General features: G+C 37.9%; 1 protein-coding gene across 1 annotated transcript in view; it reads right to left on the reverse strand.

The window, feature by feature from the left end:
* The window catches only part of CFAP36 (cilia and flagella associated protein 36), a 35,612-nt gene extending 18,375 nt beyond the window's left edge, over window positions 1–17,237 (reverse strand). Inside the window, exons 1-4 of the mRNA XM_059080023.2 lie at window positions 16,848–17,237; window positions 13,957–14,021; window positions 13,249–13,350; window positions 1,970–2,084 (exon numbers count right to left, since the gene is read on the reverse strand). Coding sequence (XP_058936006.1) covers window positions 1,970–2,084; window positions 13,249–13,350; window positions 13,957–14,021; window positions 16,848–16,962 — 397 coding nt within the window. The 5' untranslated portion in view covers window positions 16,963–17,237. The remainder of the gene's footprint in view (window positions 1–1,969; window positions 2,085–13,248; window positions 13,351–13,956; window positions 14,022–16,847) is intronic.
* Between the last annotated feature and the right edge of the window lie 6,699 nt (window positions 17,238–23,936).

Consider the following 23,936-nt stretch of genomic DNA (forward strand, 5'->3'; position numbering starts at 1 on the left):
TCCCCTCATCCTTCCTTGCTAATATAAGCCATATGTGTGCAGTTACCAGGCAGCCAAGTACATAGAGGCAGGGCCCTACCCCACCCCACAAGAGTGACTCATGATTTAAGCCAATTGCAATGGTCTCATTCCCCCTGTCAGAGGGTTTAGAAAGGCATGTCACCCCAATCCTGACCAATAGGACCTAAGGGGAAAACTCCTAGGGGGCTTCCAGGAAAGTGTTGTCTTGCTAGCAAAAAAAGATATACAGGAAGAAACATCCCTTTTCTTTGTGAGATATTAAGTCTGCATTCGATGCAGGCAGAGTGTAATCATGAGAGATCCTGAGAATGGCAGAGTATAAAGAGGAAACGTGTCAGAGTCCTTAATAACATCACTGAGCCACCAAATTAACCAACCCTGGACCTGTCTTTCTCCCCTCCCTTCCTCTGAGATGATAATTTCCTATTGCCTAGGCCATTTTCACTGAGGTATTCTGCTAATGGCAGCCTGAGGCACCCAGCTGATACAAGCTATGTGTACCTGTTCTCTTTTAATTAAAATCTAAATGTTTCCGGTTAAATTGAAAACTATAGAGTACCAATATCAAGTTCACTATTTCTTTTATCAAAACTGATCCCCCAAAATAATTTTAAATAACATGAAGTAATTATTCAAATTATCCCATAGGTCAGAATAAAGCACAGCTGCAGGAAAACACAAGAGAAAAAGGATTTTATGAAGCTAACAATAGTAGAGAAACAAAGAAAAAGAGACTGTTTTCCAAACTTATTTACACCAAAGCAACAGCACAGTGTCATGCATCATTCAGGGTTAGGGTGGTGCCATCTCCAAACCACAGACAACAACTGTCTTACCAGCTGTGAAATGAATTTTAGGATTCTAGGGAATAGTTTTGATGGTGGTTGGCTCTAAAGGATATAGTCTTTACACATATCAGACAAATGAGAGTAGAACCCTCAACAAAGGCCCTGCAACATTCTAATGTTTGCCCTGTAACAACAGAAGCCCTATTGTTGCATACTCCAGACCCTTAAAAGCAAACAGTACAACTAAATTATAGCTCCCATATCTTCAAGAAACAAGCAAAGAAAAGGCCCTGCTGCCAAACCATTAGAGTTTAGCGTGGTAAGGAATATCAATGGCAATCTATTAAGCAAAGGAATACACAGGTATTAAGGTCATCAGAGTCAGAAATGGGAAACTGAGATAAGCACCTGGGGTGAGAAGCAGATAGTACAAAAACAAGAAGCATGGTTAGAAACTCTGATGTTCTGAGTCAAGATGTCAAATATAGTTCAAGTGCACAGGAAGGGAAGAAAAGCAGGAAGAGCTAGAAAGAACGTGAGTTTAGGCAGAGTTAAGGAAAAGATAAAGCTAAAGGCAGTTACCAGGGCTTTGAGTTCTGCTTTTTCTTCCACCTGATGGTGGCGCAATCCTATCTGCCCACTGCCCTAGAACAGTAGTTCTCAGTGCGGGCCCAGGACCAGCAGCTTTAGCACCAGCTAGGAACTTGCTAAAAATGCAGAGTATTAGGCCCTACCCCAGACCTACTGAATCAGAAATGGGGAGACAGCCACATGTGTGTCAACAAGCCCTCCAACTGCTTCTAAAAGCTTGAGAACCACTGTCTCCTATAAAGCCAGAAGAAGAGTAGTCACCTTCTCTCGACAGTAACTGTAACTGTGACCACTCAAAAATGCTGAATTTCACAAATACAGTGAGTGGCTGGGCAGAAAAATCAAGCTCTCTGAAACCTAAAACATTAAATCAAATTCTGGTCTGCTTTCTTTGAGATGTCAACCACTCAGTGACCAGGAAGTTTGCACTCTTGTATCTCATAAGCCAGCCACAGACTTTCAAACTTGAAATAAATTTATACAAGGCAGCTACATCAAGACCATATTAGTTAAAATTGCCACCAAAACAAATGCATTTAGCACTTAGATTTCTAAATTCAATCTTTTACCATTTCTCTCTTGAATTATTCGAATGGCTTGCAGCTGCATTTCAATGTTTTTCTGGACCATCATTGCTTTAAAGATAGTAAAATCTTCTGCTGCCAATACAGGTTGCAAAATGGCCTGTGGAAAGAAGTCAAGAAGTTAAACGAAGATTCAAGTTTTAAAACTATTTCCCAAGCACTCAAATCATTTCCACTGCAAAAGGTGCATTAATTCAAGAATGCTGCATTGTTATTTATGACTAGATGACTCAAAAGGACAATTTTAAGATTTTATTCTAAAAGCCTTTAAAGTAGGTTCTCAAGAGGCTGACTCTCCCAACTCCTCCATCCCCACCCTCCAGGAAGCTAAGGCAGACAGTGATACATTTTCCAAATGAGCCAGTCCTGAGCAACTCTGAAAAACAACACCGGAATTGGGCTTACTTTTTTAAAGTTCCCACTGCAGTATCCGGATCTGTTTTTCAGCCAAAATGATGATATCTATTTGGTTTAGCCTCTGTCAACCTGAAATTTACTCTCTGGTGATAAATCAGTAACTACAAAATAATCCTTGAATTAATAAAATTACCAAATTAAATAAGAGTAAATGCCAAAAAAGAAAAATGAAGTCTGGAAAATAAGCATAATGTAGTAGGAGTAATGTGAAAACACAACTGTAGTAGTCCTATAGGCAGAAAGTTTCATGGAAGAAAAAGAAGTAGAAATTATGATAAGAAATCTTTTTCTGGATGAAACAGAAGTGTAATAAATTAAGAAAAAACAATAAAGGTATCTACCCTAGAGTACCCAAATTAACAGTCTCTTTGCTACAGAGAACTATTGTTATATCGAAAAGCAAACGAATTCCCAAGCTAATCAGTAAGAGTAGAATAAGATTTGAAATGCATGAAAACATGCATTTCAAATAAGGTGAATAAGATATTATTCACCTTACCCAAATCTTATTTCAAGCTTTACATGACATTCATGGAAAAGCTGACCACAGGAATCATGCAGAGGTAACCGAGGGTGTGCTACTGTTCACCAGGTAGACAGCAACGATAATGTCAAAGACACACCTCAACAAATGCTCCATCAAAGAGCTCTAAGCAAAGAGGAAGGAGTCCTCCTGCAGCAACCAGCTCACATCCTAGACAAAAGCAGTACAGCAAAACAAAATAACAAAGTGTGAAAGCAGCTCTCTGTGACATTTATAAGGAGTAAACTGCAGGAAAAAAAGACAGAAAGTTTCTTTTCCTTTAAATTCACATATACTGTTCAAAAGGCCCAGGGCAGGGGATGACAAATAGGTTTCATCTATGTTTAACTGAAAGTTGCAGCCCAGGGACTTCCCTGGCAGTCCACTGGTTAAGACTTTGCCTTCCACTGCAGGGGATGCGGGTTGGATCCCTGGTCGGGTAGCTAAGATCCCACATGCCTGGCAGCCAAAAAACCAAAACATAAAACAGAAGCAATATTGTAACGAATTCAATAAGACTTTAAAGTGGTCCACATGAAAAAAATCTTAAAAACAAAACAAAAGTTGCAGCCCAGTGATCAGTATTAAAGACAACTGCAGCCAGCCTCTGTAAGAGTAGTTATGTCTGGTCTGCCAGGGCTCCCTTATGGGATTATACCACCACATAACATTGTTCTGGCCTTCTTAGACTTCTTATTAGTAATATCAAGTACTCTATCCTCATCAACAAACACGTGAAGGCAATGTGTCAACTAGAGCTATCAGCAAGTCAGTGTTTGAGCTGATCCTTAAAGTTGTAATGCAGGGCTTCTCAAACAGTGTTCTTAACCCATCTAAGAAATGCGGGAAAGAGGGATTATTAAATGCATATTCCTGAGCCCTACCCTAGACATAATTAATCTAAATTTCTGGACAATAGGTACCCATGTATCTCCCCAGATAATTCTTATAACATTAAAGTTTGAGAACTACTGATACAATGGGGGCAAAAAATAAGCCCTTCATATCAAAGGCTACTTCCAGCTTAACCATACACCAGCTGCATGACTCTGGACATATCATTTAGGCTTCTGGGCATCAGTGTCTTCATCTGCAAATTAGTATTATAATAATAACAATAATAGTAATACAGTATTTTGTCAATTCTAAGACTCCATAGATTGGCAAAATAAACCATTCTTTCGTGTATCAATAAAAAAAGGAAAAAACCTTGCCAATTAAATTATAACATGCATTCTCATTTCAGAGACACTATGGTAGAAAATTTCCATTTGAGAATGAAGGAGATATAGTAATAACTTTCTGGCTGGGTGTTAAAATTGAACAGCGTAAGGAAGAACTTTTTAAACTAAAAACTCCTATAAAAGTAATTGTTCTGGCCCTTTTGATTAAATATCAAGCTGGTGTGCTAAATCTAACAACTTTACAGCAATTGGTCTCTGCTGGTCCAGGGTAATGTATCATCCCCCTCCTAAGAGCTTCCAATAAGAGCAATTAGAGAAACTAAATACAAGAGTTACTCCAAAAAGCTAGCAAGTGGTTTAAAAACAACAACAATTTTAAGTATCCTTCAAATTAATTGAAATGTCAAACTACTTTGAAAGAAGACTATGAGATAAAGCAAATGTGACGTTATCTATGTTTGAGAAAAGCACATTGACAAAATTATGAACATTGAGTCTTTAAAAATATGAGGGGCTTCCCTGGTGGCACAGTGGTTGAGAATCTGCCTGCTAATGAAGGGGACACGGGTTCGAGCCCCAGTCTGGGAAGATCCCACATGCCACGGAGCAACTAGGCCCATGAGCCACAACTACTGAGCCTGTGCGTCTGGAGCCTGTGTTCCACAACAAGAGAGGCCCGCACACCGCGACAAAGAGTGGCCCCCACTTGCCACAACTAGAGAAAGCCCTGGCACAGAAACAAAGACCCAACACAGCAAAATTAAATAAATTTTAAAAAATAAATAAACAAATAAAAATCTGACTTAAGTGAGTATTAAAAACATCCAAACATGTTCATACTTAGCCTAAAGTTACCCTATATCTCTGCTTGGAGTTAATCATACCACAGTTTTGAAAGGTACAAGTGGTTTCGTGCATTTATGCTGCTCCATTAATAGACAGAGCCACAAGGCAAAACAAATGAATTCATTACTGTAGTTGGAGACTTCAGTAATGGACAGATTCAGCAGGCAGAAAATCAATAAGGACATAGTTGAACCAAACAGCACCTTCAGTCAACTGGATCAAATTGACATGTCTCCAACAACAGAAAAATACATATTCTTTTCAAGTTCACATGGAACATTCACCAAAACAGACAACATTACAGGCCATAAAACACATCTTAATAAATTTAAAAGCATAGGAGTCATACAGAGGATACTCTAGGACCACAATGGAATTAAACTAGAAAGCAGTAACAGAACAACAGTTAGAAAAACCTAAAACACTTGGAGATTAAGCAACACACTTTCAAATAGCACATGGATCAAAGAAGCAGTTTTAAGAGAACTTTAAAAAATATTTCTAACTAAATGAAAATGAAAATATAACTTATCAAAATTTGTGGGGTGTAGCAAAAGTAGTGCTTAGAGGGAAATTTAAAGCATTGAAGCATATATTAGAAAAGAAAAAATATCTAACATCAATAATCAAAGCTTCCACCTTAGGAACTAGAAAAAGAGCGAATTAAATCCAAAGTAAGCATTAAGAAAAGAAATAATAGAAATTAGAGAAGAAATCAATGAAATTGAAAAATAGAAAATCAATAGAGAAAATCAGCAAAATTAAAAGTTGATTATTTAAAAACATAAATAAAGCTGAGAAACCTTTGGCCAGGTTAAATTTTTTTAAAAAAGAAGAAAAAGAAGGCATAAATTACTAATATCAGAAACGAAAAAGGTGACACCACTACAGATCCCATGGACACTAAAAGGGTAATAAAGAAATTTTATGAACATCTGTATGATCACAAATTTGATAAGCCAGATGAAATGGATCAATTCCTTGAAAAACACAACCTGCTAAAACTCAAACAAGAAGCAATAGCAATCTGAATAAGTCTATATCTATTAAAGAAATGGAATCTATAATTAGTAACCTTCCAAAACAAAAAGCACCATGTCCAGCTGGTTTCACTGGTGAATTCTACCAAACATTTAAAGAAAAAACTATAGCAATTCTATACAAAAAAGATAAAATTTTGAAGAAAAGTTATAGATTCATATTATTTCTCAAAAGAATAGTGATTAAATATTTATTTGCAGAAGTTCAATAGCATAGCCTATAGAACTGATGTGAAAGCCTTTCTACTGATTCAAAGGATTAACGGGGAGAAAGTATAACTATGAAGTCCACTATCTCTTCTATTTTTAACTTAATCAATTTCTATGCTATTTTCCCACTAACCCTCCCTGCAAGATTCAGAGCAGCATTTACCTGTATTTGAATGTGCATATGAAAAATTCCCTCAGATAAGATACTTGAAGAAAGAGAGAGAAGAAAGAAAGAAAGAAAGGAAGGAAGAAAGAAAGAAAGGAAGAAAGGAGAGAAAGAAAGAAAGAGAGGAAGGAAAGAAGGGAGGGAAGGGAGGGAGGGAGGAAGAATTATACCAATTCTCTACAATCTCTTCCCAAAATAAAAGCAGAGGGAAAAAAAAACTTATTTTTTGAGGCCAGCATTATTCTAAAACCAAAACTAGACAAAGAATTCTCAACAAAGTATTAGTAAATTGTATCCAACAATATATAAAAAGAATTATACACCACAACCAAGTGAGATTTATTTAGGTATGCTGGGCTGGTTCAACATCTGTAAATTAATTAATGTAATCAGTGGGCTAAAGAAGAAAAATCATATCATAACAATAGATGCAGAAAAAGTATTTGACAAAGCCAACACCCATTCATGATAAAAACTCTCAGCAAACTAGGAATAAAGAGGAATATCTTTAACCTGATAAAGAACATCTATTTTAAAACCTACAGCTAACATCATACTTAATGGTGAGAGACTTGATGCTTCCTCATTAAGATCAGGAACAAGTCCCCTCTCACCACTTTCATTCCACATTATACTGGAAGCCCTAGTTAATGCATTAAGAAAAGGAAATTAAAGGTATAAAGACTGGGAAGGAAAAAATAAAACTGTTTTTATTCACAGATGATATGACTGTAGAAAATCTCAAAGAATCAATTTTTTAAATTCCTAGAATAAGTAATTATAGCAAGGTTGCAGGATGCAAAGTTATTAAACAAAAGTTAATTGCTTTCCTATATACCAGCAATGAACAACTGGAATTTGAAATAAAAAGCACAATACCATTTACATTAGTACCACAAAAAAGAAGTACTTAGGAATAAATCTAACAAAATATGCACAAGATCTATATGAAGAAAACTAAAAAATTCTGATGAAACAAATCAAAGATGATGTAAATAAATGAAGAGCTATTCCATGTTCATAAATAAGAAGACTCAACATTGTTAGCATGTTAGTTCTCCCAAATTTGATCTGTAGATTCATGTAACCGCAATCAGACTCCCAGCAAGTTACTTGTGGATATCAACAAACTGATTTTTAAATTTACATAGAAAGACAAAAGACTCAGAATAACCACAGAATATTGAAAACGAACAAAGTCAGAGGACTGACACTACATGACTTCAAGACTTACTATAAACTGCAATAATCAAGACAGTATGATATTGGTAAAAAAACAAAGAGATTAATGGAACAGAATAGAACCTGAAAACAGACCAACACAAACAGAGTCAACTGACCTTTGACAAAGGAACAAAGGCAATACAATGAAGAAAGGATCATCTTTCCAGAAAATGCTGCTAGAACAATTGGACATCTACGTGCAAAAAAAACTCAAAAAACCACAAAAAACAACAAAAAAAACACTAAACACTGACCTTTCACAAAAAATTAACTCAAAATGGATCACAGATTTAAATGTAAAAAACAAAATCATAAAACTTCTAAAAGATAGCATAGAGAAAATCTAGATAACCTTGGCTTTTGGCAATGATTTCTTAAGATACAACACCAAAAGCACAAACAATGAAAGAAAATCAATAAATCGAACTTCATTAAAATAAAAAACTTCTGCTCTGTGAAAGACATTGTTAAGAGAATAAAGAGAAAAGCCACAAAAGAATATTTTGTGAAATATTTGCAAAACTCATACCTGATAAAGGAGATTTGTATCAAAAATATATAAAGAACTCTTACAACTCAACAATTAGAAAACAAACAACTCAATTTAAAAATGGGTAGAAGAAAACAATGAGATACCACTACATATCTACTAGAATGGCTACAATCCAAAAAAATGACAATACCAAGTGTTACTGAAGACATGGAGCAACAGGGAGTTACTGAAGACATGGAGCAACAGGAACTCCCACTCATTACTGTTGAAAATGCAAAATGATACAGCTACTTTAGAAGAGAGTTTGACAGTTTCCTACAAAGCTAAAGTTAATCTTAACATATGATCCAGCAATCTTGCTCCTAGATATTTACACAAATGAGGTGAAAACATTATGTCCACGCAATATGAATATTTATAGTGACTTTATTCAGAATTGCCAAAGACTGGAAGCCACAAAATATCCTTCAAAAGGTTACTGGATAAACAAATGGTGGTACAACTATATAATGGAATATTATTCAGCAATAAAAAGAAATGAACTATCATAATGAAAAAAACTTAAATTCATATTGCTTACTGAAAGAAGTCTGAAAAGGTTACATACTATATGGTGCCCATTATATAACATTCTGAAAAAAGCAAAACTAGAGAGACAGTAAAATGAACAGCAGTTGCCAGAGGTTTGGTGCAAGGATGGAAAAGATGACTATGTGGAACACAGGGGATTTTTAAGGCAGTGAAACTATTTTGTATGATACTGTAATGGCGGATATATGACATTATATATTTGGCAAAATCCATGGAACTGTACAACACAAAGAGTGAACCGTAATATAAACTATGGACTTTACTTATAATAACATATCAGTATTGGCTCATCAACAAATACACTACACTATACTTCAATTTAAAAAAAGAAAAAATATATACTACACTAATGAAAGATGTTAATAAAAAGGGACACTACATTAACTGCTCAATTTTCTGTAAACATAAAACTGCTCTAAAAAAGTCTATTGGGCTTCCCTGGTGGCGCAGTGGTTGAGAATCCGCCTGCCGATGCAGGGGACACGGGTTCGTGCCCCGGTCTGGGAAGATCCCACATGCCGCGGAGCGGCTGGGCCCGTGAGCCATGGCCGCTGAGCCTGAGCGTCCGGAGCCTGTGCTCCACAACGGGAGAGGCCACAACAGTGAGGCCCGCATACCACAAAAAAAAAAAAAAAAAAAAAAAAAAAAAAAAAAAAAAGTCTATTGATTTTTTTTTTTTTTTTTTTTGCGGTATGCGGGCCTCTCACTGTGTGGCCTCTCCCGTTGCGGAGCACAGGCTCCGGACGCGCAGGCCTAGCGGCCATGGCTCACGGGTTTAGTTGCTCCGCGGCATATGGGATCTTCCCGGACCAGGGCACGAACCCGTGTCTCCTGCATCGGCAGGCGGATTCTCAACCACTGAGCCACCAGGGAAGCCCAAGTCTATTGATTTTTTAAAATCTTACTAGAAGTCACAGAGATATTGTTAATTATCTTGTGTGTATTTTCAGAAAAAGAAAGTTATACCACATATGTAATCTTTTCAATGATACAAGTTATTGGGAAAAAAGTATAATTTTCCCAAATTACTATTATTAGAGGACTAATGTTTCTGAAAGTGTTAATTTCTCCCTTATAAAAGTCAAAGCAAATCAAATAAAACACAAAAACAAAAAACACTTTGTCTCTTGCCATACAGTCATCCCTGGCTCTTGCAATACATAGAAATCAATGATGAGCTCTATCCTCACCAAAAAGAAAATCACAAGCAATGAAAGAAGCCATTTTTGCCTACTTCAACTGAAAAACAGCGTAAAATTAGAAAATCAACTGAATACAACTGAAATAATAAGTATCTCAATATTTATTATATTTTTCTGAACTCTGTAGAAAGATATCCTAATTCATGAGCATTTTTTGAGAAGCCACACATATATGACAGGAAAACATGCTCTTAAAAGGCTTTTTGTTGGGACTTCCCTGGCGGTCCAGTGATTAAGACTCTGTGCTTCCACTAGAGGGGACATGGGTTCCATCCCTGGTGGGGGAGGTATGATCCTGCATGCTGCACAGAGTGGGGAAGGGAGGAAGGAAGGGAGAGAGAAAGAGAAAGGAAGGAAGGGAGGAAGGGAAGAAGGGAGGGAGGGGGGAAGGAGGGAGGGAGGGGGGAAGGAAGGAGGGAGGGAAGGAAGGAAGGAAAGAAAAGAAGGAAGGGAGGAAAGAAAACAAGGAAGGAGGGAGGGAGGGAGGGAGGGAGGGAGGGAGGGAGGGAAAGCAAGAAAAGAAAGAAGAGATGGTAGTTGTTGTTTTTAAACTAGAGGTCTTCATCTGATGCACTCTTTTTTTTTTTTTTTTTTTTTTTTTTTGTGGTACGCGGGCCTCTCACTGTTGTGGCCTCTCCCGTTGCGGAGCACAGGCTCCGGACGCGCAGGCTCAGCGGCCATGGCTCACGGGCCCAGCTGCTCCGCGGCATGTGGGATCTTCCCGGACCGGGGCACGAACCCGTGTTCCCTGCATTGGCAGGCGGATTCTCAACCACCGCGCCACCAGGGAAGCCCCTGATGCACTCTTTACTACTGCTGATTTTAATACACAAGAGTATGCCAGGACCAGTGGTCTAGGGCTAATGATGACCAAACCAGGTGAAAAGAATTTTGCAAGTCGGCTTTAGCAGTACAATCAATGAGAGGGGAGCTGGCAGCTGTTTTAAAAAATCAAAATCAAACCAAACAGACCAAAACAAAATGAAAAGTACCTCCTCAACTACTCTAGGCAAGCAATTGGTTTCTTGAATTCATTCTTAGGCACCCTATATTAGCATAATGGAATCAGCATTCTGACCTTTAACAACTAAGATTAGATTATTGCTGCAAAGCAGTAAATAGCATGCTTTGGGCTGTTTTTCTGACTAACAGTGATGGCCTTGTGCTGATTCAATCATGTTGCCTTCAGTATCTGGGGCTAAGAGTTTGCTCCAGAAGAGAATAAAGCTAACTAGTCCAGATGGGGATTGAACACATGACTCTGTCCTAATTAGCACCCTGCTAATCAACCACAAAAAAAGCTACCATTAATTAAGAGGTGCTTCCATTTATAGACCACCTTTATATGTGTCAGGAATTGTGCTAAATGGTTTATGAACATTTATGAACATTTTCGCTCAAATTTCACAAAAACCTCTCAAAGTAGATACTATCCCTATTTTATAGATATAGAAACTGAGAATCAGAATGGATAAGAAAGGAAAACTGTAAAACAACTTTGCCCGTGGTAAATGAAAATAAACAAAAGATCTCGGACTCAAATCCAGGTCTGTCTGTGTCAAAAGGCTTGCCTCCTTGTACACAACAAGGCTATACTACCAATCAACTCCAAATCAAAAGGTGTTGTATAACTGAGCAAAAGAGAAGGATGTGTTACTATTGATCTGAAAACAGTATTTTAAAATTCTGAACATCTTCATTCAAAACTAATTTAAAGTTATCCTGATAATGAAAACAAAAGATGGATGTGACCACTATTACTATGAACATCTTTTTTCACAAAGTAATTCAGATGTATTCATAATAATTTAATTAAGAGGCTGATAAACATTAACCAAAGCAGAAAATATTCCTGAAAAACAAGGAAAATAAAAACAAATACCAATGCCTTAAATTTAAATACTAGTTAATAATTTTCAATAAATTCTTCAAGGCAAACAGATGTGTAAGAAACTATAATTCAAGGCAGTCGAATTGAATTGAAAATGTAAAAGTGCTCAGTGAGGTAGAACGAGTGCTAGTCTGACTAGAGGGGTCAGGAAAGTTGCATTTCAGCACACCCTGATAATGAGATGGATTTCTCTGGCTAAGGAAAGGATGGAGGGAGGAGAAGGTGGGAGCTGAACATTCCAGGTTAAGGGATTACCATGAGCAAAGCCAGGCACATGGGTGCTTACAAGAGCAAGTGGCCAGAACTACTAGAGTATGTAATGTGTTGGAGAACGACAGCAGGAGAAGGCTGAAAATAATAATTTCATGTCACATCATAGACAATCCTCACTAAACAATAAGGAATTATAGTTTACTTGGTAAACTATATTTGGTAGTAACATATCCCTATACTCAATCTCTGAGCAAGGGCTCTCACCTGGAGTGCCTGGGCTGGTATCCTGGCTTTGTTACTTGGCTGTGGACTTTGCACTAGTTCCTTAATATATCTGTGCCTTAGTTTTCTCATTTCTAAATGGAAGTAAAATAGTACCAATTTCTTAAGGATTGTAGGAAGATTCAATGAGATAATACATGCCAATTGCTTAAAACAGCAGCTAGGGACTTCCCCGGTGGTGCAGTGGTTAAGAATTCGCCTGCCAATGCAGGGGACACGGGTTCGCTCCCTGGTCTGGGAAGATCTTACATGACGCAGAGCAACTAAGCCCGCATGCCACGACTACTGAGCCTGCATGCCACGACTACTGAGCCTGCATGCCACAACTACTGAAGCCTGCGCACCTAGAGCCCATGCTCCACAACAAGAGAAGCCACCACAATGAGAAGCCCACGCACCACAATGAGGAGCAGCCCCCGCTCACCGCATCTAGAGAAAGCTCACACGCAGCAATGAAGACCCAATGCAGCCAAGAATAAATAAATAAAGACCTTGGTGAAAATGAAAAATGTTTAAAAAAAAACAAAAAAAAAAGCTAGCATGAGCCGTCAGTAAATATTAGTTATAAATACACATAAGACCTACTTAAATCCAGCACTGTAGAACTAATGAGACAATAAAATTACTTCTAAAAGAAGGAAGTCCAGGAACTGTGCACTATGTATCTGCTAAGATTAGAAACCGGGCAACTGCAAAATTGTCAGAGATCTATATAAATAAAACAGTAGTTTGCATAAAGCCTGTGATCTAGTATATTTCTGAGTTCAAAAAGTTCCTTTTTAATAGCATCAGTTCATTATGCCTCAAATTATCATTTCTCAAGGTTGTTATAAAAAAGAACCCATATGTGATAAATTGGCTTTTCACTCTTACAATGTCTAGAATATTATACTTTGACAATCAAACATAGCAAATTTAAGTGAAATCTGAGCATTTTTGTTAAAATTATATATTAGCAGAATAAAACAAACAAAAAAAAAACCTGTGATGTATGGGTCTTTGCAAGAGGAGAAGTGCATGCTTCTTGAAATTGATCTTCATTAATTCCAATTTCTTTAAGGTAACTTTCTAACAGCTTTTCAACCTAAAAATAGAAAGTTTAATTTTTGTAATTTACATAGAAAAATTCCAAATTCCAAATTTTCCATTGAGTTTAGAAAAGTATAATCAAATGCTTCTTTGCAATTATTAATCTACATAAAATTATATTATATGGCAGTGACAATGTCTTTCACCAAAAAAACAAATAACAAAAAGTGAAAATTTTTGCAGAGAATCGAATGAAATTTTATTTACTCTCCCAGAAATCACTGAAGTCAGGATTATGAAGTTTGATGTGGTATAACTCTTCTGCTACCCAGAGGCATTTCTTAAAATCTCAAGACAACATGGCTAAATTAATAATTAACACTCCCCTGGATGTATCAGCAGAAGAATAAGAATAAAATTTAAATACCGGATGTAAGATCCCTTAAAATAGTTGTCCTAAATCTATTTCTTACATTCCAGAGTCATAAGGATTGAGATGCACAGAGAACCCTTGGAGTCTAATGCAACTGGTAGTATTATTAGGGTAGATTGGAATTTTTTAATTAAAGAATTTTAATGGAAAAATCCATTTTTAAAATTTAGAACATCTTGAATTAATATTATTCGAATTACATTTAAAATCAGGTAAAAAAATACTCACTAGTTCTTTGTACTCCTGATGAATCTCCGTATAGGTCAATTTGCTTTCTTCTTCATCATCAAAAACTAAATTTAAAAGAAAAATATTGCATAGTGTAAAAAAAAAGTCATTTCATTAATGCAAATATCAAAGTCCACTCTAGTTGTCTTACAAATAGAACTTTCAGTCTTATAAACCAGCTCTTCTGCTTTAAATTCTTGGGATTAAAAAAAGATGTATATACGCGCGCACGCGCGTGTGTGTGTGTGTGTGTATAGTGTTAGTTGTAAACAAGTATTTTTCCTACTTGAAATCTACTTCATATGGAAGATGAACATTAATTTGCTACTCTTCAATCAATAATATAAGGCAACAATTTCTTTATAAACTTTAAATGGAACATTATTGTTGATAGTTTTAAAATAATTCCTTTTACAACAGGTTCCAGATTATTTTATCATACTGGAACTTTGCTGATCCAAATTTTACTGAAAGTTACTAGGCCTTTTTTATTACATATAAATCAATAATGAAATAAAAATAAATAAAAACAAATGTTTACTGAATGATCATATGTGTGAAACAATGTAGATTAGAAAGATATATATTCCCTCAAGAAACTACAATGTGATTAAGGAAAGAAGACAAACTCATGAATTGTAAACAATAAACCCCCTTTTTATAATATTTCCCCCAAATGATATTTCTAAAATTCAAAACTAACTTCTGTAATTTTCTATTTAGAACTCTTCAATTACTGCTCTTTGCCTAGAGAATAAGTCCAAAATACTTAGAAGACCAGAAAAAACCCTCCAAGACTGGATCCCAAATCTCAACTCCCACCACTCCAAAACCCAAACTTGGCACTCTTAACAATACACAATTACTTGGAATACTGACAAATGTAACAAATGTAACTGACAAAAAAGCCCCATGCCTTTGCTCAAGCCCTTAGATCTCTTTGCCTTTACCCGGCCCCACTTCTCCCAACCATTCTCCAAAATATCGCAAGCGGCACATTTTCCATGATCTTCTACCCACTCCCAACTCCTAGGCTAGTTAGATTCCCTCCTCTGAACTCTTACAATACACAGCACCATGTGCCTACCCTTATTATTATAACACCTATTATAACGCCACTTTACATTTAAATTCCATTTACCTGCTTGTCTTCCCCACCAAATTGCAAACTTCTCAAGCACAAGGATTTGTTTTATTCATCTTTCTATCCTCAGCTTCTGGCCGAACGACACTCAATAAATTTTGAAATAAAGGCTGATATTACAGAGTAGTACAAAACTAATTTTTAAATTATCTGAGGTGATGACTTTGACAACCCAAAGTCAGTGAAATATAATTATTTCAAGTGTCACTGGGATGTTACTTCCATCTCTCCTGGCATCTGCTCTATATAACACTGGGCATACATGCAATACAGCAGCTACTAAAGCTGTTTTCAGTTAATTTTGAAGCCAAATTACTACATTACATGTTTATAAGGCTGAGGATTACTGTTTCCCTGTAAAATTACACATCAGGTGTGTTACAACTGAGATGCAGCCACTTTTGACATCTGGGGATAAAAGGAACAATGTTTTTTGTTTTTTTTTTTTCCATTTCAGCATTTAGTTCCATTCAGTAGGGTAAATGGAATCAAAAGGTGACACAATTTCCTTTTTCTCCTAAAGGAGGTCAGAATACCACTACATGCTTCATCAGTCTCATAATAGTATTTTAAATTCTTATAAAGAGCATAAATAAAAGTTATTTTGAACTTATTTTAAAAATTACCTGTAAGAACAATACTTAATAAATACTATTTGAATTTTGCTCATGGCAATGAGAATGTAATGAAAAGATTCAGTGGTCAAAGTAAATTTCCTCTTTACCGGCTTCATGGACTCTTAGGGCTGAAAGGACTCTTAAAAGATCATCCAGGATAACCAACCATTTGATAGTTGAATTCCCTTCTGTAATAACTCCATTAAGTTGTCAGATTCATTCAAACACTGCTAGTGGCTGGGGAGCTCATTACCTCCTGAGGCAGGCTAATTTATCGGGGATACTCTCTTTTATGAAGCACTTCCTTCACAGAAATTTGTTCCCCTCTAGCTTGTACCCACTGACCCTAGCTCTATCTCACTGAACCTTACAAAACAAGTCTAATCCCTCCAACATAAGACAGATGTTAAAACGATTAATGGATACGACTACCCTTAAAGTCTTGGCCGGCAAAACAACTGCGACAACAGCCTGGAATTATTCATATGCCATCGTTTCTGGTTCCTTTTCCAATTTGTCTCTAAGAACTCAATACAGAACTCCAAAGCGTGAACTGATCAGAACCTGCAGGTACCCTTTCCTCACAGGAAATGTTATGACACGGTTACATAACTCATTTGTTGTAAGATACCCTCCATTTTTGGTATAACCGAGAGTCAGAGAACTCAAAAAAGGGAATACAGGCCACCGAGATCACCGGCTCTGGGCCTGCTGGAGTAATCACACACCCCTCGCCCACCCACTTTTCGGTCAACTGCTGGGATCAGAAGGAACTCAGAAGCAAACTGACGTCTCCCCTCCCAAGTCACTGGAGAAGTTGTTGAAGAAACCCACACAAACAGTGCACCTGCCCTGGGCAGAAAGGTGCAGGATGGGGTGAGAGACCCAGCATAGGATTAAAGTCTGATGTTTTTCGGATGTGTGCTTGGGCCCAGGGGGAAAGGTATCTCGGTCCTCGTTTTCATTTCCGTGAAGGAAAGGACGGGCGCAGTGACAGCAACACATCCTAAAACCCAGCTCTAAACCTGGCAGACAGTAGTGGAGACCTGGGAGATGAAAAGCACTTTGTGGAGAGGCTGTTGGTGTGAGACAGGTGAGAAAGGCCTGACTATTCGGGATCTGAATTTTACCTTCACATTTCTGCTCCACAAAGTCCAAGATGGGAATGGACCAATCCGGGCCCCGCAGAAACCCCGCGATGCTCTCCACCACCCATTCCACCTCTTCCTCTTCTTCCGCAGCCATTCCGCCCCCGAGGGCCGCCGCGGAAGCCTAGGCCAGACCCCCGGAGCCTGGAAGGCCTTTCGGCCGCAGGGAGCCGAGAGGAAATGGGAAGACAAGTTGCCCCCGCAGTCTCGCAGTCACCTGGATGAAAGATAAAAACCAGTTAACGTAAAACGGTCGCTATGGCAACACGCGTAGCCGCCCCTAGAAGCCGCTCGGAAGTGAAGCCAGCTTCCGCAGAGCTAGCTCTTCTTAGAGAGAGGTAATTGAAGAACTCTTCCGATTGGTTGGAAAGGAACAGTATTGAGTCGAAAGGTAGCCTTCCGCCCATTGGCCCGGAGGTGCTGGGGCAGAGAGCAGAAGTGTAGCCATTGGCTGGAAGTCCTGGAAAGAATCTCAGCGTTCCCTTTAGATATAATGCCGGGACCAAGGCTGAAAAATGGCGCCGTGAACACCAATCTCACCTGGACTATGACTGAAAATTTTAAAGGTTGTATCCCCACCACTCAGTCCCGAACATTTTCAGACCCGCTGGCCCAGAAACGTTTGCAATTAAAAGGTTGTTTGAAAATACAAACCTGAGCAAAGTAGCTCTGTAAGACTTGCTGATTCGCTCTGCAGTCTGTTTGCATCCTGTAGCTGAAGCCCGGTCTTTAAACTTTCCTGCGCAGATAGAAACAACTAAAATTGAGTCTTTCAAGAGCAAAATCAAAGTAAATGTTCCTTTAAATAAATGTCTAGGTAACAAACCCTTTTGTTAAGTAACACCAACTCTACTTTTAGATTGGGGTCAATTTGTGGAATGGGTCTTCAAAGGTCATTGTCAAGGTACTTGGCATCCCAAAATATTTTCAAACAACCTTAGATGTATTTACATAAATGGTGTCATATTGTATGTACAGTTATGAAACTTTGTTCACTTAATTTTTGGTCATCTTTTCATATAAACATAAAACTATCATTTCTGTACAGCTACATGGTATTCTACAAACTACCGTTTCGTTATTTTTATTTCTTGTATATAAACACAGTATCTTACTTGGATGCATAGATGTCACTAGTGTGCAGGGTTTTTTCCCTCCGTGGTGTGGATATACCGTGCCATTTTTCCCTTCTACAAACTGCTAAAATGAACATCTCTGTATCTCTAAGAACTGTTGGTTTATTGACTATTCCAAAGGATAGATTCTACCAGATCTGCTAAATGAAAGACTATATATACTTTGATTTGTGTGACCAATTCTCAATAGCTAGGTTAAATTACTTCGATTTATCAAATTTATAAACAATTCTGTAATGAACATACTTGCACATGTTTTTCAACTCTAGTCTCATTATTTACTTTGAATAAATTCCCAAAGGAAAGATTACCGAACCTTTTTTTTTTTTAATATTTATTTATTTGTTTTTGGCTGGGTCAGGTCTTCGTTTCTGTGTGTGGGCTTTCTCTAGTTGCGGTGAGCGGGGGCCACTCTTCATCGCTGTGCGCGGGCCTCTCACTGTCGCGGCCTCTCTTGTTGCGGAGCACAGGCTCCAGACGCGCAGGCTCAGTAGTTGTGGCTCATGGGCCTAGTTGCTCCGTGGCATGTGGGATCTTCCCAGGCCAGGGCTCGAACCTGTGTCCCCTGCATTGGCAGGCAGATTCTCATCCACTGTACCACCAGGGAAGCCCTACCGAACCTATTTTTAAAAGCCTTTTTGAAAAATATCTTTACCAATCCACTAGGTTAAAGATGATACATAGTTTTAATTTGCATTTTTAAATTTGAATTTGAGCTTTATTTCTTATTGATTAGCCTTTATGTTTCTTCCTATGTTATTTTTTCATACCTTTTGGCCATTTCTTCTTGGGATTTATTTTTCTTATTGATTTGAAAGAGCTTTTTATACATTAGTATGAGAATTTTAACTCTTTGTCACATGTTGCAGTGACATGTTTGTAATTTGTCTTTTAGTTCACTGTCTTTTGCCATATAGAAGTTTTACATTTTTTATGTAAATGGTAGCCAATAAGTTATCTTCCTTAGTGGATAACCATGCTCCAGGTACCACTAAATGGAAATGGGTGTGGTAAGTGTGGGGGGTTTTGAGTTACTGAGAAGAGGTAAAAGGAGAGAAGGACATCATCATTTTGGAGCTAAAATATTGTGACACCAGAAGGGGATTACTGTGGTTTCTTGTTCTCCTTTTCTGTCTTCTAAACCAGCTTAAAAGAGAAATACCTCTTTTCTGCCAGTTTCCTTTCTTCATAAGGAAGTTACTTGTCAGGTTTCTAATGAGCGTGAAGGCGACAAAGTGCTATCCAACTGCACAGCATGACCTGGCCTTAGGGTCTTTATCTTTAGTCTCTTGGGAGTGCTTTCCAATTCCACTGGAAGCAGATAATAACTGGAATGCATAAGCTCTTCTTTCCTTTATTTTCTCACAGTCATTCTTCAATGTGGCCAATGTGAATTCCCTTAGGCCTGCAAGTTTTCTCATTTATTTCAAAACATTGAATTATTTCAATTTTCTCCTCAAATGTAAGGATTTTCTTTTTATTCAGTACTTGGGACCTTTATAAGAAGGGTGCTTATACAGATTTAATATAATATATTCAATATGCTTATCATGAAATAAACACAAACTCAAAAGAACAGTGCACACACTCTTAGGGCAATGCATGTGGGGTGCTCTGGAGGAAGAATAAGAAGACAAGGTGGGTATATGTGTTGTGCATTTTACTATATATCACTTTGTTCAGCCAGGTAGTGTTTTTCATGTTTTGCAGTGCTGCAAAGCATGGTCCTGTCTTGAAAAATCACAACTTCTTATTTTAGCAATTTTATCTGCTACATATGAGCAAATTTGCACATTGAAGTTGTTTGTTGTAACAGAAAAGACTGAAATAGATAACATACATACCCATGTAAGCATACACACACACACTCATACACACACACACACACACACATATCTACAGTACTTTTACCATGGTGTTGATAAGAGGTTTAATTAGAGAACACATAAAAATTACTTGGGACCATGCTTGGTAAGTTAGTAAATGCTCAATACATGTTAGCTGTTATTATATGTAATTTAGATTCTTTTTTAACAGCTTGCATTCTGTTTATTTTGTCTCTCTTCACTGACAAGTCAGTTACGTTCTTTACTGCATTCCTACTGAAATCTCTTGCTTCTCCCCATCCCTGTATGGGAACTGAATCTCTGCCTTACTAAAGGGTTATGAAGTTCAGTCTCAACAAGATAATTACATTCCTCCAGATTTTTCTGGGACCATGTGAATAGCAACTACTTACATTTGTGTAGTAGTTAATAGTTTACAAAGAAATTTACATCTGTTTGGCTCAGGACAACCTTAAGAGCTAAGTAAAGATGGTATTAAGATTTCCCCCATCTTACCGGCGATGTGTATTAGTTTGCTAGGACGGCTGTAGCAAAGTACCACAGACTGGGTGGCTTGTCAAAGGCTAAGAAATAATCAAAGTAAAACCAGTGAATCACCAAAGTAGTAATTAGTTAAAGTTTATTGTGCACACATCAAAAAGACAGTTTGCAGACCAGGAGCTCTTAAACCAAAACATGGAATGAGGCTCAGGGGTATATTATTATAAAGCAGCTTAAGTAATGAGAAAGCAGTGACTGTTTATTCTTTACAGTGATTGGTTATAATATTAGAATTTTCTTAAACGATAAGGAATTTGTCAGTGATTACCTGATATCAACCTTGGGGAACAGGTCAAGTTTCGCTTATGATTTCCAGAGGCATAAACAAGAAATGACCCAGGTCAAGTAGGTCTCACACAACAAACTAAATTAAGCCTTGTTTGTATGACTAAACTGTTTTTATTGGCTAAGGGAATTTTCAAAGCCAGTCTCCCTTTGTTTCTGATTTTAATAGCTTGAGCAACAGAATTTTATTTTCTCATAGTTCTGGAGACTAGAATGCTGACTTCAAGGTGTCAGGAGGTTTGGTTTCTTCTAAGGCCCCTCTTCCTGGCTTCTAGATGCTACCTTCTCACTGGGTGCACATGGTCTTCCCTCTTTACCTGTCTGTGTCCAAATTTCCTCCTCTTATAAGGACATCAGTTGAAGGGGATCAGAATGTGACACCCTAAATTATGCCACTTTGGCATATTGATTATTTTGAGCTGAAGGCAGCTGAGAAACAGCAGATGCAGAAATAGCTCTCTGCTCTCCTCCATCTGCATAAAACAGGGCATAAATTTCCCATGAGAAACCTACTTACTTTCCCTGTACCAGGCAGAGGCGAGGAGAACACTCATCACTGGAGACGAGGAATCAATCTGGGATGAGTCTGCATAAACAGACTCTACTAAAATAACCCTTGTCTTCCATTAGAAGATATCTTACACACTCCTTCCCCATGTATTTACAAGTCACTTCCGCACAGTTTGTCAGCCCTAGCCCATAACAGGTGGGAAAACTGAGACTGTATGAGGTCACATTTCTTGCCCGGGGTCAGCACAAAGTCAGGGCTTGCACTTGACACTTAAGCAGCAAGGTAACCTCCAATTTTAATTGTATAATATATCACAGAAGTTTTTCCATGTTTACATGATCCCTTTTAATGTTACCTAGTGTCTTAGCTTGGGCTGCTGTGACAGAATACCATAGTCTAGGGGGCTTATAAACAACAGAAATTTCTTTTTCACAGTTCTGGAGGCTGAGAAATCCAAGATCAAAGAGTCAGCTGATTTGGTGAAGGCCCACTTCCTGGTTCATAGACCGCCATCATCTCTCTGTGTCCTCATAGGTGGTAGGGGTAAGGGAGTTCCCCAGGGTCTCTTTATAAGGACACTAATCCCATTTATGAAGGCTCCTCATGACCTAATCACCTACCAAAGACCCCCACCTCCTAATATCATCACTTTAGGGGTTAGGATTTTAACATACGAATTTTAGCGGTACGCAAGCAATTCATTTCCATTGTGTGAACATAATACAATTTATTTAAACAATTCTGTATTTACCTAGGCTGTTTCTTGTACTGTTTTAAAAATAAATGCATCCTTGTAACTAAATCTTTGCACCTAATCTTTACCACTTTGTGAAAATGAATTCCTAAAAGTGGAATTGCTAAATCACACAGCAAGCAGTTTTTAAAGACGTGTACCTATGGAGTTTGGTTTTGTTTTAAGAGGAAGTGTTGTGCATTCTGCAATCATCATGGTTAAATGCTAATTCTTATCCCTTTTATTATTGTTTTATATCCATGAGTCTACATGTCCCTACATGCACAGATATATCTCAGATACTTGGGAGATTGCTAATTTAGTCAGGGGAGGACTAGAGAAATGATTGTAAATTCCAGAGGACATAAATTCTTTTTTTTTTTTTTTTTTTTTTTTTGCTGTATGCGGGCCTCTCACTGCTGTGGCCTCTCCCGTTGCGGAGCACAGGCTCCGGACACGCAGGCCTAGCGGCCATGGCTCACGGGCCTAGTCGCTCCGCTGCACGCGGGATCTTCCCGGACCAGGGCACGAACCCGTGACCCCTGCATCGGCAGGCGGACTCTCAACCACTGCGCCACCAGGGAAGCCCCCATAAATTCTTTAATTTCACAAATGTATCTCCAACTCCAACACAATGCTTCGCACTGAGAGACCCACAATGAGTATTGGATGAACATGTGAATTATGACTGGAGTACATAGAGCCTCATATTCACCTAAAAACAATCCATTTCTCTTTTCTGCTCCTGGGGGAGACAGTAAAGGTGTGACTACTGGCAGAGTGGGTTTTTTTTTAACTTTAGCAAAATATGCTTGCATTCTAGATCAGATGGCTTAAAGTTATTATTAGCAGTAACCTTAAAAATACCAATGCAGGGCTTCCCTGGTGGCGCAGTGGTTGAGAATCCGCCTGCAGATGCAGGGGACGCGGGTTCGTGCCCCGGTCTGGGAAGATCCCATATGCCGCGGAGCGGATGGCCGCTGGGCCTGCGCGTCCGGAGCCTGTGCTCCGCAACGGGAGAGGCCACAACAGTGAGAGGCCCGCGTACCACAAAAAAAAAATAATAATAATAATACCAATGCAACAGAAGTGTCATTTTCATATATAATTTATGGAACATATAAAACAGCCCTAATGAACTACCTAATTACTACTCCAAATGGTATGAATTCAGCTTTCAACTAAAGAAAGGGAAAAAGGTCACTGCTTTAATCCTCTAAATTCCTTTTATTCTGGCTATAGAAAGACTTTTTAAAAGTTCTAAATTATAGGTTCTTTCCAAATAGTCTTGATTATTTGGTTTATTTAACAGCAAAGGGATGGAGGAGGTTTCCATGGGTTGGCAAATAAATAATTACCTGCCATCTCTTCAACTTCTCCAATGAATCCTTAGATTTTTATTGCATTTGCAGATGTAGCATCACAGAATCTCCATTCTCTTTTCAATGTCTTTTGTTGCTCATAATCTATCAAATGTTCAACAACTTGATTTAAAATAACAGCAAAGAAATGAAAGTACAATGACTTTTCAAATTGTGACTTAACACATACATTTGGTATGAAATGGCATGGCTTAGAATCCTTTCTCTACTAACTGAGTGCATACTGTGTGCCAAGCACCATGCTAGAAACCAAGAATAAAGAGCTCCAGATATGGTACATTCTAAATTTCAACTGTATGATAGTTTGCTTATTTTCATTTCATCTCTAAATGTTCAGGATCTTTGTGTGAATTACTCTTTTTCTTTCACCTCCTTTTCTTTAGTCATTATTTTCATTGTCTTATTTGTGTATGTGTAGATAATTTTCCTATTTTACTTTCTTCTCTTCCCTTCTACCTTGGATTACCTACTAAATTGACTCTTGCATTTGTCTTCTATTGTGTTTTCTTATCTATTTTCTCTTTTTCTTTTAACTACTATATTAGTGACTTTTGGGAGGATGACTAATTTATAGAACATGTTTATATGCATCTTAGATCTGCTTTTAGTTCTCTCTCTTAAAAGCAGCTATAGCCTA

Source organism: Kogia breviceps, chromosome 11 (genome assembly GCF_026419965.1).
Source record: "Kogia breviceps isolate mKogBre1 chromosome 11, mKogBre1 haplotype 1, whole genome shotgun sequence".
NCBI lineage: Eukaryota > Metazoa > Chordata > Mammalia > Artiodactyla > Physeteridae > Kogia > Kogia breviceps.